At 47.2% G+C, this 15,023-nt stretch overlaps 1 protein-coding gene across 4 annotated transcripts in view; it reads left to right on the top strand.

Annotated features, from left to right (window-relative positions):
- Positions 1–15,002, top strand: part of pnpla4 (patatin-like phospholipase domain containing 4) — a 32,796-nt gene extending 17,794 nt beyond the window's left edge. For all 4 annotated transcript variants that reach the window (XM_055664805.1, XM_055664804.1, XM_055664803.1 and 1 more), the window contains exons 5-7: positions 679–744; positions 12,544–12,696; positions 14,847–15,002. In XM_055664805.1, coding sequence (XP_055520780.1) covers positions 679–744; positions 12,544–12,696; positions 14,847–14,978 — 351 coding nt within the window. In that variant the 3' untranslated portion in view covers positions 14,979–15,002. The remainder of the gene's footprint in view (positions 1–678; positions 745–12,543; positions 12,697–14,846) is intronic.
- The last annotated feature ends 21 nt before the right edge of the window (positions 15,003–15,023 follow it).

Below are 15,023 nucleotides of genomic sequence, written 5' to 3'. Positions count from 1 at the left end.
TACTTAAAATTAGAGAATTCAACGTTCATACCACTGGGCTGTAAGTTCCCCAAACAAAATATGGGGTCCCGTTCTGAAATGTCACTTATCCATGTTCTCCAGAGCTGTTGCCTGGCCCGCTGAGTTACTCCAGCTTTTTTATGTCTATCTGCTAAATGAATCAATAGACAATAGGTGCAGGAGTAGGCCATTCAGCCCTTTGAGCCAGCTCCGTCATTCAATGAGATCATGGATGATCATCCAAAACGTTCCTGCCTTCTCATCATATCCCCTGACTCCGCTATCTTTAAGAGCCCTATCTAAATCTCGCTTGAAAGGATCCAGAAAACCGGCCTCCACCGCCCTCTGAGGCAGAGAATTCCACAGACTCACAACTGTGTGAAAACGTTTTTCCTCAGCTCCGTTCTAAATGGCTTACTCCATTATTCTTAAACTGTGGCCCCTGGTTCTGGTCTCCCCCAACATCGGGAACATGTTTCCTGCCTAGCGTGTCCAAACCCTTAACAATCTTATGTTTCAATAAGATACCCTCTCATCCTTCTAAACTCCAGGGCATACAAGTTTTTAAGAATGGCACATTCATTCTTCGAATGAATCACGGACTGTGCATGAATGCAGAGTTTAGCAAGGACATGAATCTTTGCAGATTTACCACTGACGCTTGCTATTTCTTGACAGGTGCTGCTTGCCAGTAGCTTTGTGCCACTCTATTCTGGGATCAAGGCGGTGAAGTACAAAGGAGAAGTGAGTATAAAATTTAATAAAGATTGCTGGAAATAACCAGCAGGTCGTGCAGTGGCTGTGAGTAGAGAAACAATTAACGTTGCAGACCAAGCCAAGTTGAGTTTATTGTCATTTGCACGAGTGTGATGAGGTAGAGGGACTATTAAAATCTTGCTTGCACCAGCAGCACAAGAATCTGGACTCCGACAATGCACAAAAACATATTGGATAGGATAGGTTTAGAGGATGGGGCCACATTTGGAGCATAGTGGTCAGTTCCGGGCACCAAGTTATAGGAAATAGGCTGTAGACAATAGGTGCAGCAGTAGGCCATTCGGCCCTTTGAGGTAGCACCGCCATTCAATGTGATCATGGCTGATCATCCCCAATCCTATCTTCTCCCCAGATCCCCTGACTCCGTTATCATTAAGAGCCCTATCTCGCTCTCTCTCAAAAGTATCCAGAGAACCGGCCTCCACCGTGCTCTGAGGTAGAGAATTCCACAGACTCACAACTGTGTGTTTCCTCGTCATCGTTCTAAATGGCTTACCCCTTATTCTTAAATTGTGGCGCTTGGTTCAGGACTCCCCCAACATCGGGAACACGTTTCCTGCCTCTAGCATGTCCAAACCCTTAATAATCTTATAAGATCCCCTCTCATCCTTTTAAACGCCAGAGTGTACAAGCCCAGCCTCTCCATTCTCTCAGCATAGGACAGTCCCCCTATCCCGGGAATTAACCTTGAAGGATGTTGTTAAGTTGGTGAGGGTGCAGAGAAGATTTACGAGGATGTTGCCAGGACTTGTTGGAGCTCTAGGGAGCCATTGAGCAGGCTAGGACTCTATTCCCTGGAGCGCAGGAGAATGAAGATCAGATAGAGGTGCATTAAATTATGAGAGGGATAGATCTAGCACTTGCACCACTTAGCCACGCTATGACCTTATTTAACTGAAATGGCTGAATTCCTTATTCCAGAAAGCTGCATCCCAACCCGCAACATCAACAATCCATTTCTTCCAGATATGCTGCCTGACCCGCTGAGTTACTCCAGCACTTTGTACACCATGTTTTGAAGAAGGAACTGCAGATGCTGGAAAATCGAAGGTACACAAAAAAGCTGGAAAAACTCAGCGGGTGCAGCAGCATCTATGGAGCGGAGAAAATAGGCAACGTTTCGGGCCGAAACCCTTCAGCGAAGAAAATAGGCGAAGGGTTTTGGCCCGAAACGTTGCCTATTTTCTTTGCTCCATAGATGCTGCTGCACCCGCTGAATTTCTCCAGCTTTTTTGTGTAACTTTGTACACCAGCATCTGCAGAAGGGTCTCGACTCAAACCGTCACCTCATTCCTTCCCTCCAGAGATGCTGCCTATCCCACTGAGTTAGTACTCCAGCTTTTTGTGTCTATCTTCGGTGTAAACCAGCATCTGCAGTTCCTTCTTACACATTTCTTCTGCAGCTGGACACAAAAGGTTCAAGACCTTTCTTCAGACTGATGTGCGGAGAGTGGGCTGTACATAGATAAGGAAGTGTAAGGTGTGAAAATAGGACAAAGGGAATGGAGATCAAGGAAAATGTGGAATAGATCATTGTTCGCTGGGAGAAGGTGACAATGAAGCAAACAGAGATAAAATGTAGTCGGGAACAGTCAGACTGGTGGGAGAACTGGGAAGGGGGAGGGATGGAGAGAGATGGAAAGCAAGGGCTACTTGAAGTTAGAGAAGTCAATGTTCACACCGCTGGGGTGTAATCTGCCCAAGTGAAATATGAGGTGCTGTTCCTCCAATTTGCGCTGGGCCTCACTCTGACAGTGGAGGAGGCCCAGGACAGAAAGGTCAGTGTGGGAATGGGAGGGGGAGTTGAAGTGCTGAGCAACCGGGAGATCAGGCAGGTTTAGGCGGACTGAGTGGAGGTGTTCAGCGAAATGATCACCTAGCCTGCGCTTGGTCTCACCAATATATAGGAGTCCACACCTGGAACAGTGGATACAGTAGATGAGGTTGGAGGAGGTGCAGGTGAACCTTTGCCTCAACTGAAAGGACTGTTGGGGACCTTGGACTGAGTCGAGGGGGGGAGGTATAGGGACAGGTGTTGCATCTTCTGCGGTTGCGGGGGAAGGTACCTGGGGAAAGGGTGGTTTGGGTGGGAAGGGACGAGTTGACCAGGGAGTTGGGGAGGGAACGGTCTCTGCGGAAAGCGGTGGAGACGAGAAGATGTGGCCGGTGGGGGAATCCCGTTGGAGGTGGTTAAATGACGGAGGATTATACGCTGTATGCAACGGCTGATGGGGTGAAAGGCGAGGACCAGGGGGGGGAGGGGGAGGAAGAGCGGAGCTGCAGGATATCCAGGAGATCCCAGTGAGCGCCGTACCCCCGCTACCCCTGCATTTCTTTGCTTTTAATGTAAACGTGAAAGCCGCCAGCTGTTCCAGAGATGGACACTTGAGGGCAGCAGTGTAACAATCATGAAGTGCAGTGGACGGGGGCTTCAGGGTGGGAGGCTGCCAATTTAAAATGGAGTGTGATCTCCTTTTACTGGATGGCAGGAGATACAGACTGAACTAACCGGGGATGGTTTAGCTGGGAATTACCCCGTGAATGCTGGCCAATTAAGTACATTTGCCTGAAAGACTAGAAGATAGAGATATATTTTTGGAATATATTTTGCAATATACTCAGTCTGAGGAAGGGCCTCGACCCGAAACGTCACCTATTTCCTTCACTGCATCGATGCTGCCTCACCCGCTGAGTTTCTCCAGCATTTTTGTCTACCATATACTTTTGGAAGATCATTCAACTGAGGGCTGTGGGAATTGGAACAGAGGAGTTGTAGATACTTTTGAGACATAATCCTTGTCTTATTTCCTTTTGTTCTTCCACTGGTTGCATTACAATTGACAATAGACAACAGGAGCAGGAGTAGGCCATTCGGCCCTTCGAGCCAGCACCGCCATTCGATGAGATCATGGCTGATCATCCCCAATCGGTACCCCGTTCCTGCCTTCTCCCCATATCCCCTGACTCCGCTATCTTTAAGAGCCCTATCTAGCTCTCTCTTGAAAGTATCCAGAGAACCCTCCTGAGGCAGAAAATTCAACAGACTCATCACTCTCTGTGAGAAAAAGTGTTTCCTTGCCTCCGTTCTAAATGGCTTACCCCTTATTCTTAAACTGTGGCCCCTGGTTCTGGACTTCCCCCAACACCAGGAACATGCTTCCTGCCTCTAGCGTGTCCAAACCCTTAACAATCTTATTACAGAGTCAATAGAGCAGAGAAATAGGATTCTGTGTAAAGAACTAAGATTCCTATCGAATCTAGTAGCATCTTGAGTCAGAAGATAGACACAAAAAGACAGCTCAGACTGTAGCTCAGTAACACGTGACAATAATACACTAAACTAAGCTGCAGAGATGCTGCCTGACGTTCAGTTACTCCGGCACGCTGTGTTTTAGTTTAGGAAGGAGCCTATCCATACATTTCAATCCTATTCATTTCCTTTAAAAACAGTTTTTACCCCACTGCTATAAAAGCACTAAATGTAGCCGTCAAGGAACGCAGGGGCGATACAGACTAAGGGACTGTGGTACACTGTGAAATCGACAGAAGGATGGAGGGTTGGGTGTTTATGCGTGCTATTTTCATGATATTTATTTTAGTTGTTTATCTTTTAATATATTATCTTGTATGTATCGTTAGCTTTTAGAAATGTTTGAATGGTGCACTGACTGGCTGACATTTTTAAATTTCGTTGTACATGCTTCATGTTACAATAACAATAAAGAAACTATTCTATTCTTTAATGTAACAAATCGAGTGGATTTGTGGCCTCCGTAGATCATCATTTCATTGTCCTAGGCAGGAACTGCAGATGCTGGTTTAAATCGCAGATAGGCACAAAATGCTGGAGTAACTCAATGGGGAAAGGCAGCATCTCTGGAGAGAAGGAATGGGTGATGTTTCGGGTCAAAACCCTTCTTCATTGTCCTTCATTGTTACTATCATCTTCCTGAGTTGGTATCGACTAATAGATCGCTGGTATAAACTGCTCAACCCCCCATCTTAAAGGGAACAATGTTTCACTTCAGTTCAGTTTCAGTCTAGTTTATTGTCACGTGTACCAAGGTAGAGCGAAAGGATTTTGTTGCGTGCTAAGCAGTCAGCGGAAAAATAACACGTGATTACAATCGAGCCATTTGCAGTGTGTGGGAAAGAACTGCAGATGCGGGTTTAAACCGAAGATAGACACAAGATGCTTCAGTAGCTCAGCGGGACAGGCAGCATCCCTGGAGAGAAGGAACGGGTGACGTTTTGGGTCGCGACCCTTCTTCAGACTGATTCAGAGCCATTTACAGTGTATAGACAGATACATGGTGATGGAATAACGTTCAGTGCAAGGTAAAGCCAGCAAAGTCCGATCAAGGATAGCCTGAGGGTCACCAATGAGGTAGATAGTAGTTCAGCACTGCTCTCTGGTTGTTGGTAGGATGGTTCAGTTGCCTGATAACAGCTGGGAAGAAACTGTCCCTGGAACCGGAGGTGTGTGTTTTCACACTTCTGATATGTGCTTGCTTCAAACCAGCAACAGACAATAGACAATAGACAATGGGTGCAGGAGTAGGCCATTCGGCCCTTCGAGCCAGCACCGCCATTCAATGTGATCTTGGCTGATCATCCCCAATCAGTACCCCATTCCTGCCTTCTCCCCATATCCCCTGACTCCGCTATCTTTGAGAGCCCTATCTAGCTGTATGGTGCAATGCCATTGTAAAGTTATAGCTTCCTCCAAGTGAAGATCATATTGTCATGAACATCGTGCAGGTCACAATGCAAATAAGCATTGTTATGTATTATTCTGGTCTATAAATGGGCTTGTTACGATGAGACCCGTGTCAACTCTGCTGCCTCAGCCCCAGGTGCTCTCTTGTCTTTGGCTGGGATTGAGCAGATGGAGACACAATGGGGGTTCCCCGGTACCAGCTGGGGTGCTAGGTGTGTGTGTGCAACACTTTGGACGTGCCGCGGTGGAGAAGCCTGCCTTTACACACAACACCTCGCACCCTACGTCAGGGATGAAGGGAAGAGGGGGCAAGTGGAGGAATAGGTGACTGATCGGAATAGATGGAATCGGAGCATCTGCTATCAGGCAACTGAACCATCCTACAGCAACCACCCAACCTGCACTACAATCTACCTCATCAGGCAGACAAAAATGCCGGAGAAACTCAGCGGGAGCAGCAGCATCTATGGAGCGAAGGAAATAGGCAACGTTTCGGCCCGAAACGTTGCCTATTTCCTTCGCTCCATAGATGCTGCTGCACCCGCTGAGTTTCTCCAGCATTTTTGTCTACCTTCGATTTTCCAGCATCTGCAGTTCCTTCTTGAACATGCCTTATCAGGCACCCTTGGATTATCTCCGATCGGACTTTGCTTTGGGGGTAAATGCAGCACCTACCGAGGTCGTAGAGCAGTAGCCTGCCCACCAGGCGCTGGGACCGAGCGAGGCCGCGGGCGGGCGTTGAGCTGGGCTCGTCCCGTGGCAGCAGCCTCCCCATCGGGAGCACGGATGCTGAGCAGGCGGGACCACTCTCCATGCAGCGGAGGGCCAGCCGATCGTGGCTTCCGCGAGGGGAGACGGAGAGGAGGTCATTCCCCGTGACGGCCAGAGATCGCCAGGTGGGATCGGGATCACCAGCGAGGAAATGGCGTCACGATTCTCCGAGTCCCTGCGATCGACGGAGGAATTGCTGGTCTCCATAGATCGACCGCTCCCTGAGGGAGTAATGGCCGCCACGGCAACCTTCCCATCGCGCTGCCCCGCACCCTCACCCGCGCCGGCGTGGCGATAACGACCGCCGCCGCCATGTTCTAGAAGGAGCCCAGCCATGATCAAGGAGCCGAGCGGAGCGCGCAGCATGTCCCGAGCAGCAGCTTAATAACGCTAAGTGACAAATTGAAAGAAGTGAAATTTAAGAAGCCAAGAAGTACAGAAGACAGAACAGGGGTGACGTCACTCACAGTCCGAGCAGAGGCTGGCAGTCAGATCCATTGTAACATCACCACTTAAGGATAAGGGGGAAATCCTTTAAAACCGAGATGAGAAGAACTTTTTTCACACCGAGAGAGGCGAATCAGAGGGTAGTTGAGGCCTGTTCATTGGCTATATTTCAGAGGGAGTTAGATGTGGCCCTTGTGGCTAAGGGGATCAGGGGGTATGGAGAGAAGGCAGGTACGGGATACTGAGTTGGATGATCAGCCATGATCATATTGAATGGCGGTGCAGGCACGAAGGGCCGAATGGCCTACTCCTGCATCTAATTTCTATATTTCTATGTTTCTATCATCAGCGAGACCATCCCGTTTATTTTCTAAGTTATTTGAGATTTGTGAACATTTTCATAAATAACTCGAGAAATAATGCATGAAATTTTCAGATCAGGCAAATTGTGACATCATGGTGAAAATCTATCGGAATATGTAAAAATGTCACCGTGTTTTCCAGGAGATGTGAAACGCACACGAACATCACACAGATAAATACACATCCAAGATCAGAGTTTTATAAGTATAGAGATTTGCACAAGTACATGGATAGGACATGTTTAGAAGGATATGGGCCAAAGGCAGGTAGTTGGGACTAGTGTTGATGGGACATGTTGGCCAGCTTGGGCAAGTTAGGTCAAGGTCCTGTTTCCATTCTGGATATCTCCAAGATTGGTATTGGATTATTGTCACGTGTACTTGTGTGTTAAACCAGTCATGTCATACCATGCCTACAGAATAGACACAAGGAACAAGCTGGTTTTATAAACATAGAAACATAGAAATTAGGTGCAGGAGTAGTCCATTCGGCCCTTCGAGCCTGCACCCCCATTCAATATGATCATGGCTGATCATCCAACTCAGTATCCCGTACCTGCCTTCACTCCATACCCCCTGATCCCCTAAGCCACAAGGGCCACATCTAACTTCCTCTTAAATCTAGCCAATGAACTGGCCTCAACTACCCTCTGTGGCAGAGAGTTCCAGAGATTCACCACTCTCTGTGTGAAAAAGGTTCTTCTCATCTCAGTTTTAAAGGATTTCCCCCTTATCCTTAAGCTGTGACTCCTTGTCCTGGACTTCCCCAACATCGGGAACAATCTTCCTGCATCTAGCCTGTCCAACCCCTTAAGAATTTTGTAAGTTTCTATAAGGAAAGCACACAGTGCTGGAGTAACTCAGCGGGTCAGGCAGCATCTCTGGAGAGAAGGAATAGATTATGTTTCAGGTCAATGTCCTGCTGGGTTTGTTCTGAGAGCTGGCAGAGATGGGATGGGCTGAATAGCCTCCTGTGCCGTGAGAAATAGCGTAAACCATTCCGGACTCTGCACAGCTAAAGTTTGCTGCATTTAAATTGTGCCATTAACACAATAAAATAGCCCAAGGAGTTTCACAGGAGAGTTGGCAAAGCACATTTGATATTGGGCTCAGTATGAAATGTTAGGTCAGGAACTTAATAATGGTGTAACAAGAGATGACACTTGCTGGAATCTGCAGCAAAAAAAAACAAACTGCTGGAAGAATTCTGTGGGTCAGGCAGCATCTGTGGTGGGAAATGTATAGTGGAAGGGTCGAGACTCTTCATTTAGGTGGGGGTGAATTAGTGAACCCATTGCAGAAAGGTTGCTGGCTATGTGGAACGAGTTGCCAGAGGAGGTAGATGAGACAGGAAATATCAAATTATCCCCATGTCAGGGGAGGCCCTGGCCACGGGGAACAGTGGAGGAAGAGACTGACTTTGGTGCTTTCCCCACACAGTGGGAAACTTTGATTCTGCTGTGTGGGGATGTTTTATGTCAAATTCTATAGTGTGTGTTCTTTATTTTTTTTTAAATTGTATGGCTGTATGGGAATTTCATTTCACTGTGCCATCTGACACATGTGACAATTAAATGTATCTTGAATCTTGAATCTTGAAAACGTTTAGGAGACACTTGGGGAAGATTAGGGAAGGTTTAGGGGGACATGGGGCCATGAGCGGGCAGGTGGGACTAGTGCTGATGGGGCATGTTGTTGGTTTGGGCAAGTTGGGCCGAAGGGCCTGTTTCCACACTGCATGACTCCATAGTGGGTTGATATGGGTTATTTGACACGCAAAATGGTGGGACAAAGGCCTGAGATAAAAAGACAAGGTGTGAAGATTGAAGATTTGTGATTTTTAAAGCTAGGGGATGGAATGTAGGGGGAAGGGGGAAGGGGAGGGGAGAAATGGCTGTGAAAAAAAAAGACTGGTTATCTAACACAGTTGTTGAACACTTGTACAGGAGCTGCCTGCCCAGATTTTTATGTTTACAGCATTTTGGGGACTTAAACCCCTGTGTTACCACCCACTGATACACAACTGAAGAATGGTTAGTTTAGTTTAGACAAGAGACAATAGACAATAGGTGCAGGAGTAGGCCATTCAGTCATTCAGGCCAAAAATCATAGAGCGATCTTTGCTTCGAGCCAGCACCACCATTCAATGTGATCATGGCTGATCATCCCCAATCAGTACCCCGTTCCTGCCTTCTCTCCATATCCCTTGATTCTGCTATTTTTAAGAGCCCTATCTAACTCTCTCTTGAAAGTATCCAGAGAACCGGCCTCCACCGGCCTCCACTGAGGCGGAGAATTCCACAGACTCACCACTCTCTGTGTGAAACTCGTCTGTTTAGAGATACAGGGCATAAACAGGCCCTTCGGCCCACGTGTCCATGCCGACCAGCGATCCCCGTATACCAGTTCTATTCAGCACACTCGGGACAATTTTGTTTGAAGCCAATTAACCTACAAATGCTTTGACGTATGGGAGGAAACCAGAGCACCCGGAGAAAACCCATGTGGTCAAAGAGATAACGTGCAAACTCCAGGCAAACAGCACCCGAGGTCAGGATCGAACCGGGGTCTCTGGCCCTGTGACGCAGCAGCTGCACCACTGTGCCACCCTGGAAAGCTTTTTGTCGTGTGCTATCCAGTCAGCAAAAATCACAATGTACTGTGTCTGAAGAAAGGTCTCGACCCGAAACGTCACCCATTCCTTCTCTCCAGAGATGCTGCCTCACCCGCTGGGTTACTCCAGCATTTAGTGTCTACCTTCGATTTAAACCAGCATCTGCAGTTCTTTCCTACACACAGTGTACAGATACAGGACAAAGGGAAAAACGTTTAATGGAAGATAAAATCCGATAAAAGATAGTCCGAGTATCTCCAATGAGGTAGTTGGTGGGTCAGGACCATTCTCTAGTTGTCGATGGTCCAGTTGCCTGCTAACAGCTGGGAGAAACTGTGTAGGTAGGAATGTTGGTTATACACCAACGTTAGACAACCACAATCACAATAATACTTTATTAGCCAAGTATGTTTTGCAACATACAAGGTATTTCATTTGCCAAGTCAGTCATACAAATAAAAGACAACGGAACACACAAAACACATTTTAACATAAACATCCACCACAGCGACTCCTCCACATTCCCCACTGTGATGGAAGGCGAAATAAAGTTCAATCTCTTCCCTTTGCTCTCCCACGGTCGGGGGCCTTGAGCCCTACTTGACGGGATGATCTTGTCTCCCGTAGCCAGCGGTGGGCCCTGCGCTTCGAGGCGATGAGCTCCCGCATAAGGAGGATGTCAGCTCCCCCATACCAGACGATCAAACCCCGTGTTGGGGCTGGTCGAACCTTCCGTGACGTTGGAGCTCCCGACATCCGCGGCCTCTCCTGAAACTGCGAAGTAAGAATGCAGGTACAGCGGGCAGTGAAGAAAGCAAATGCCATGTTGGTTTTCATAGCAAGAGGATTAGAGATTAGGAGCAAGGGGATCCTACTGCAGTTGTACATTGCCATGTTGAGACCGCACCTGGAGTATTGTGTGCAGTTTTGGTCTTCTAGTTTGAGGAAGGACATTCTTGATACTGAGGGAGCGCATGTAAAGACCGCAGGCCAGGTTGGAACGATCCCAGCCTAGGGATCGACTCGGATGTAAGTCCACGCCCAAGGTCAGTTTGAGGAGGCCTCCAGCTCCATCGATGGTAGGCCGCGGAGCGACCGGGGAATGCGATCCGGAAGTTAAGATCCACCCCCTCCACCGACACAAAACAAACCGGAGAACATGTACACGGACTTTTAACATGCACTAAAAATGTAAAAAAGACAAAAAAACAAACAGACTGTTGGCGGGGCTGCCAACTATACGGAGCCCCTGGTGGAAAGATGCTGGAGTAACTCAGCGGGACAGGCAGCAGCATCTCTGGAGCGAAGGAATGGGTGACGTTTCGGATCGGGACCCTTCTTCTAATCGCCGCCTGAACCTGGAGGTATGCGTTTTCACGCCTCTGTTTGTGTAAAGTGTAGAGACACAAGGAACTGCAGACGCTGGAATCTTGAGCAAACACGCAGAGGGCTAGTGCAACTCTGTGACCCCGCTGAGTCAAGGATTAAAGCTTGATGGAAACATCGGCTATCAGTCTTCGGAAGCTCAAGCGTTGAGGCTTAGATTTGGGGCATGGTAAACCATGGGTGGAAATTATTCAAAAAAAAACAAAGTCAGACAATAGCAGAAACCCTCAGCATCAAACTGATACCTTTCCCACAGTCATGCACTTTTATTTACCCCATGCTGGGTTTTAGATTCATCACATCTGAAACCAACATAACCGTCTACTGTTTACATCAGAAGCCCAATGCGCTGCACACGTATCAGATATCATGGTTCTTTATCGGAAAGCAAACTAGTTTTCAAAATGTGTACTGGTATGTGGTGGGAGATTGTTAAAGTAGATAACAGTAAAATGGTATGACAAACTGAATAAGCGTGGAAGTGAAAACATACTACAGGAAGTGTTGTGCAATGCAGTGTTGAGGTCTCTGTCTGTTACTTGATGAAATGTGGATTAGCTGGGACCTGCGTTTGTTTTATTATCTGTTCTCAAAGATGCTTGTTTGCTGCACAGTGTTGCAGATGGGGGCGGGGGGGGGGGGAGAAGGAAGAGAAGAGAGACTATTTTGAATCCTTTTGTAACATTGTCAGCACCCTTTAGATGTTGGCTCTTTGCCTACTTGTGTACTGTATGGAAAACTGTACCAAGTACACATGCCAATAAAGTATCAAGCAACCAATCTATCAAAATCCATCCAATCAAATGAACAAAGCCTGCATTGGTTTGACTGGAACGAGAGCAGTGGTATTCTAAAGGGGCTGTCCCACTTGGGCGACCGAATTGGTGAGTGTAGAAGAGTTTGAAAAAATGTCATGTTGAAGACCTCCTTCAACCTCCTTCGACTATGTTGAAGACTAGCTACAACTAACTTCGGGAAAATTGGACACCGAATAGTGGAGAGTGAAGAGGATCTCCTCCAACCTCCCTTCGACTATGATGTAGACTATCTACGACTACCTTTGACTACCCTCGATTACCTGCGACTAACATGTCAACCTACTACGGCTAAACCTACGAGTAAAAAAAGTATCGATTTTTTCCATGGCGACCTTTTTTTATTCGTGGGCATTTTTTTACATATTGAAAAAAATGCCGCAACCTAGCTGAGGCCTCGAGTACGCGGGGACCACCCTCGAGCATGAAGAAGAGTTACAAAGACATCCTACGACCTCGTGTCGACCATGCTGCGAGTATGAGTCAAGGGCAAACTCGCTAGAACTTGCGGATTACGTCGCCCAAGTGGGACAGGCCCTTAAGCAGAGGTTCAGACACCGTGACGGTTTCTAACTATGTTTACATGTCTTTTCATCTCGTCTTTTTGTGTGTCCGGATTAATCTCGGTTTCTTCTGTGATTTTTATATCAGTCTTGGATTGATGGCGGATTGACAAACAGACTTCCCATCTTGTCTGATGGAAGAACGTTGACTGTGTCACCCTTCAGCGGCAGATTGGACATCTGCCCTCAAGATAGTGACCAAAACAATTTCTACATCTCCATTGCAAAGCAAGATTTCATCGTGAGTACTGGAATGGTGTCAATGTTGAGATTTACCAGGATGTTGCCAGGACTCGAGGGTCTGAGCTACAGAGAGAGGTTGAGTAGGCTGGGACTCTATTCCTTGGAGCGCAGGAGGATGAGGGGTGATCTTCTAGAGGTGTATAAAATCATGAGAGGAATAAATCAGGTAGATGCACAGAGTCTCTTGCCCAGAGTAGGTGAGTCGAGGACCAGATGATCTAGGTTTAAGGTGAAGGGGAAAAGATTTAATAGGAATCTGAAGGGTAACCTTTTCACACAGAGGGTGGTGTGTGTGTGGAACAAGCTGCCAGAGGAGGTGGTTGAGGCTGGGACTATCCCAACATTTAAGAAACAGTTACGCAGGTACATGGATAGGACAGTTATGGAGGGATATGGAACAAACGCGTGTAGGTGGAACTAGTATAGCTGGGATTTGTAGGCTGGTGTGGGCAAGTTGGGCCGAAGGGCCTGTTTCCACGCTGTATCACTCTATGAACTATGGCTGTACTGTTCAGTGTGAATTCACTGCTCAGATACTGAAGAAAAAGAGAAGTTTCCTTATCTCAAATACTGATATCAGTATTTTATGCGGTTCAAATGTACGCATCTCTACACCATGTGGTTATTTTTTAAGAAGGTCATATCCACCAACACAACTGCACATTTGATGCAGTTATACAACAGACTGTTGTCTAGATTCTGAACTGGGCTCTGATTTAACATAGGACATTGAACCAACAGTACAGCACAGGAACAGGCCCTTCAGCCCACAATGTACGTGCCGTGTATAATGGCAAAATAAACTAATCTCTGCGAGACAAAAGGAACTGCAGATGCTGGGATCTTGGGTAAAGCACAGCAGGTCAGGCAGCATTCCTGGAAAACATGGATTGGCGACGTTCCGGGCCTGAGGAAGCGTGCCGACCTGAAACGTCACCTGCCCATGTTCTCCAGAGATGCTGCATGGCCCACTGAGTTTCTCCAGCACTTTGTGTCTTTTTTAAAAATAATTTGGGGTTGGGTCATTTATCAGACACTCTTCAGCTCAGAATCGGGCATTTGGATTTTTCAATCTCAAATTGGTGTCAAAAGAGTTTTGAGGCTTTGTGTTGCTCAGTGCTATTTATTGAAAAAATATTTAAATAAATGCACGCACAATTCCCATATCCCTGTTATGTAGGTAAGTAGATTCATTGCCCCAAGTGCCAGTGGGTGGAAGAATCTGGGGGCAGAAAGTAAAGTGTTTGGGGTGGCATTAGTGTAAACATGGGTACTTGATGGTTGGTACGGAGTTGGTGGGCCGAAGGGTTGCTTTCCTTGCTGTACGACTCCAATGTTCATGGAGGTAAAGCGAGCTCCTGAGCTGAGTTGAGAGGAGTTGAGTATAGGAGCAAAGAGGTCCTTCTGCAGTTGTACAGGACCCTAGTGAGACCACACCTGGAGTTTTGTGAGCCGCTGGGCTAGTACACTCTGGAGTTTAGAAGGATGAGAGGGAATCTTATTGAAACATACAAGATTATTAAGGGATTGGACACGCTAGAGGCAGGAAACATGTTTCCAATGTTGGGGGAATCCAGAACCAGGGGCAACAGTTTAAGAATTAGGGGTAGGCCATTTAGAACGGAGATGAGGAAAAAAGTTTTCACCCAGAGAGTTATGAATCAGTGGAATTCTCTGCCTCAGAAGGCAGTGGAGGCCAATTCCCTGGTTGCTTTCAAGAGAGAGCTCTTCGGGCTAACGGAATCAAGGGATAGGGGGAGAAGGCAGGAACTGGGTACTGATTGTGGATGATCAGTCATGATCACATTGAATGGCGGTGCTGGCTTGAAGGGCCGAATGGCCTACTCCTGCACCTATTTTCTATGTATCTGTGACCCGGTGGGACGAACGGCCTGTTTCCGCTGTGTATCGCTAAATTAAACTAAAACTGTAAATTCTCCCTAGTGTGTGTAGAATCGCTAAGGGTCGCTGTGGGCTCGATGGGCCGAAGGGCCTGTTTCTGCGCTTTATGCTTTATCTCTAAAACTGAAACTAAACAGTACATTTTAACAATATGTAATCTCTTAATAACTCCTCTGCCTTTTCCTTCCTCCACCCCCATCCCCCCCCCCCCCCCCACCCCCCCCCCACCCCCCATTTTGTCTGCAGTTCTCCGTTGCAAATTTTGTCCGCCTCAGTCATGCCTTGTTCCCACCCAGTCGCGAGAGGATGGAGTCTCTGTATCACAAGGGCTTTGATGATGCTATGATGTTTCTACAGAATAAAAACTGCTTTCAATAACTCGTTTAACCTCGCTAGCCATTTCTCGTGTGCGTACATTATTTC

This window comes from Leucoraja erinacea, chromosome 45, assembly GCF_028641065.1.
Source record: "Leucoraja erinacea ecotype New England chromosome 45, Leri_hhj_1, whole genome shotgun sequence".
Taxonomy (NCBI): domain Eukaryota; kingdom Metazoa; phylum Chordata; class Chondrichthyes; order Rajiformes; family Rajidae; genus Leucoraja; species Leucoraja erinaceus.
This window is presented reverse-complemented; position numbering and strand designations above follow the sequence as displayed.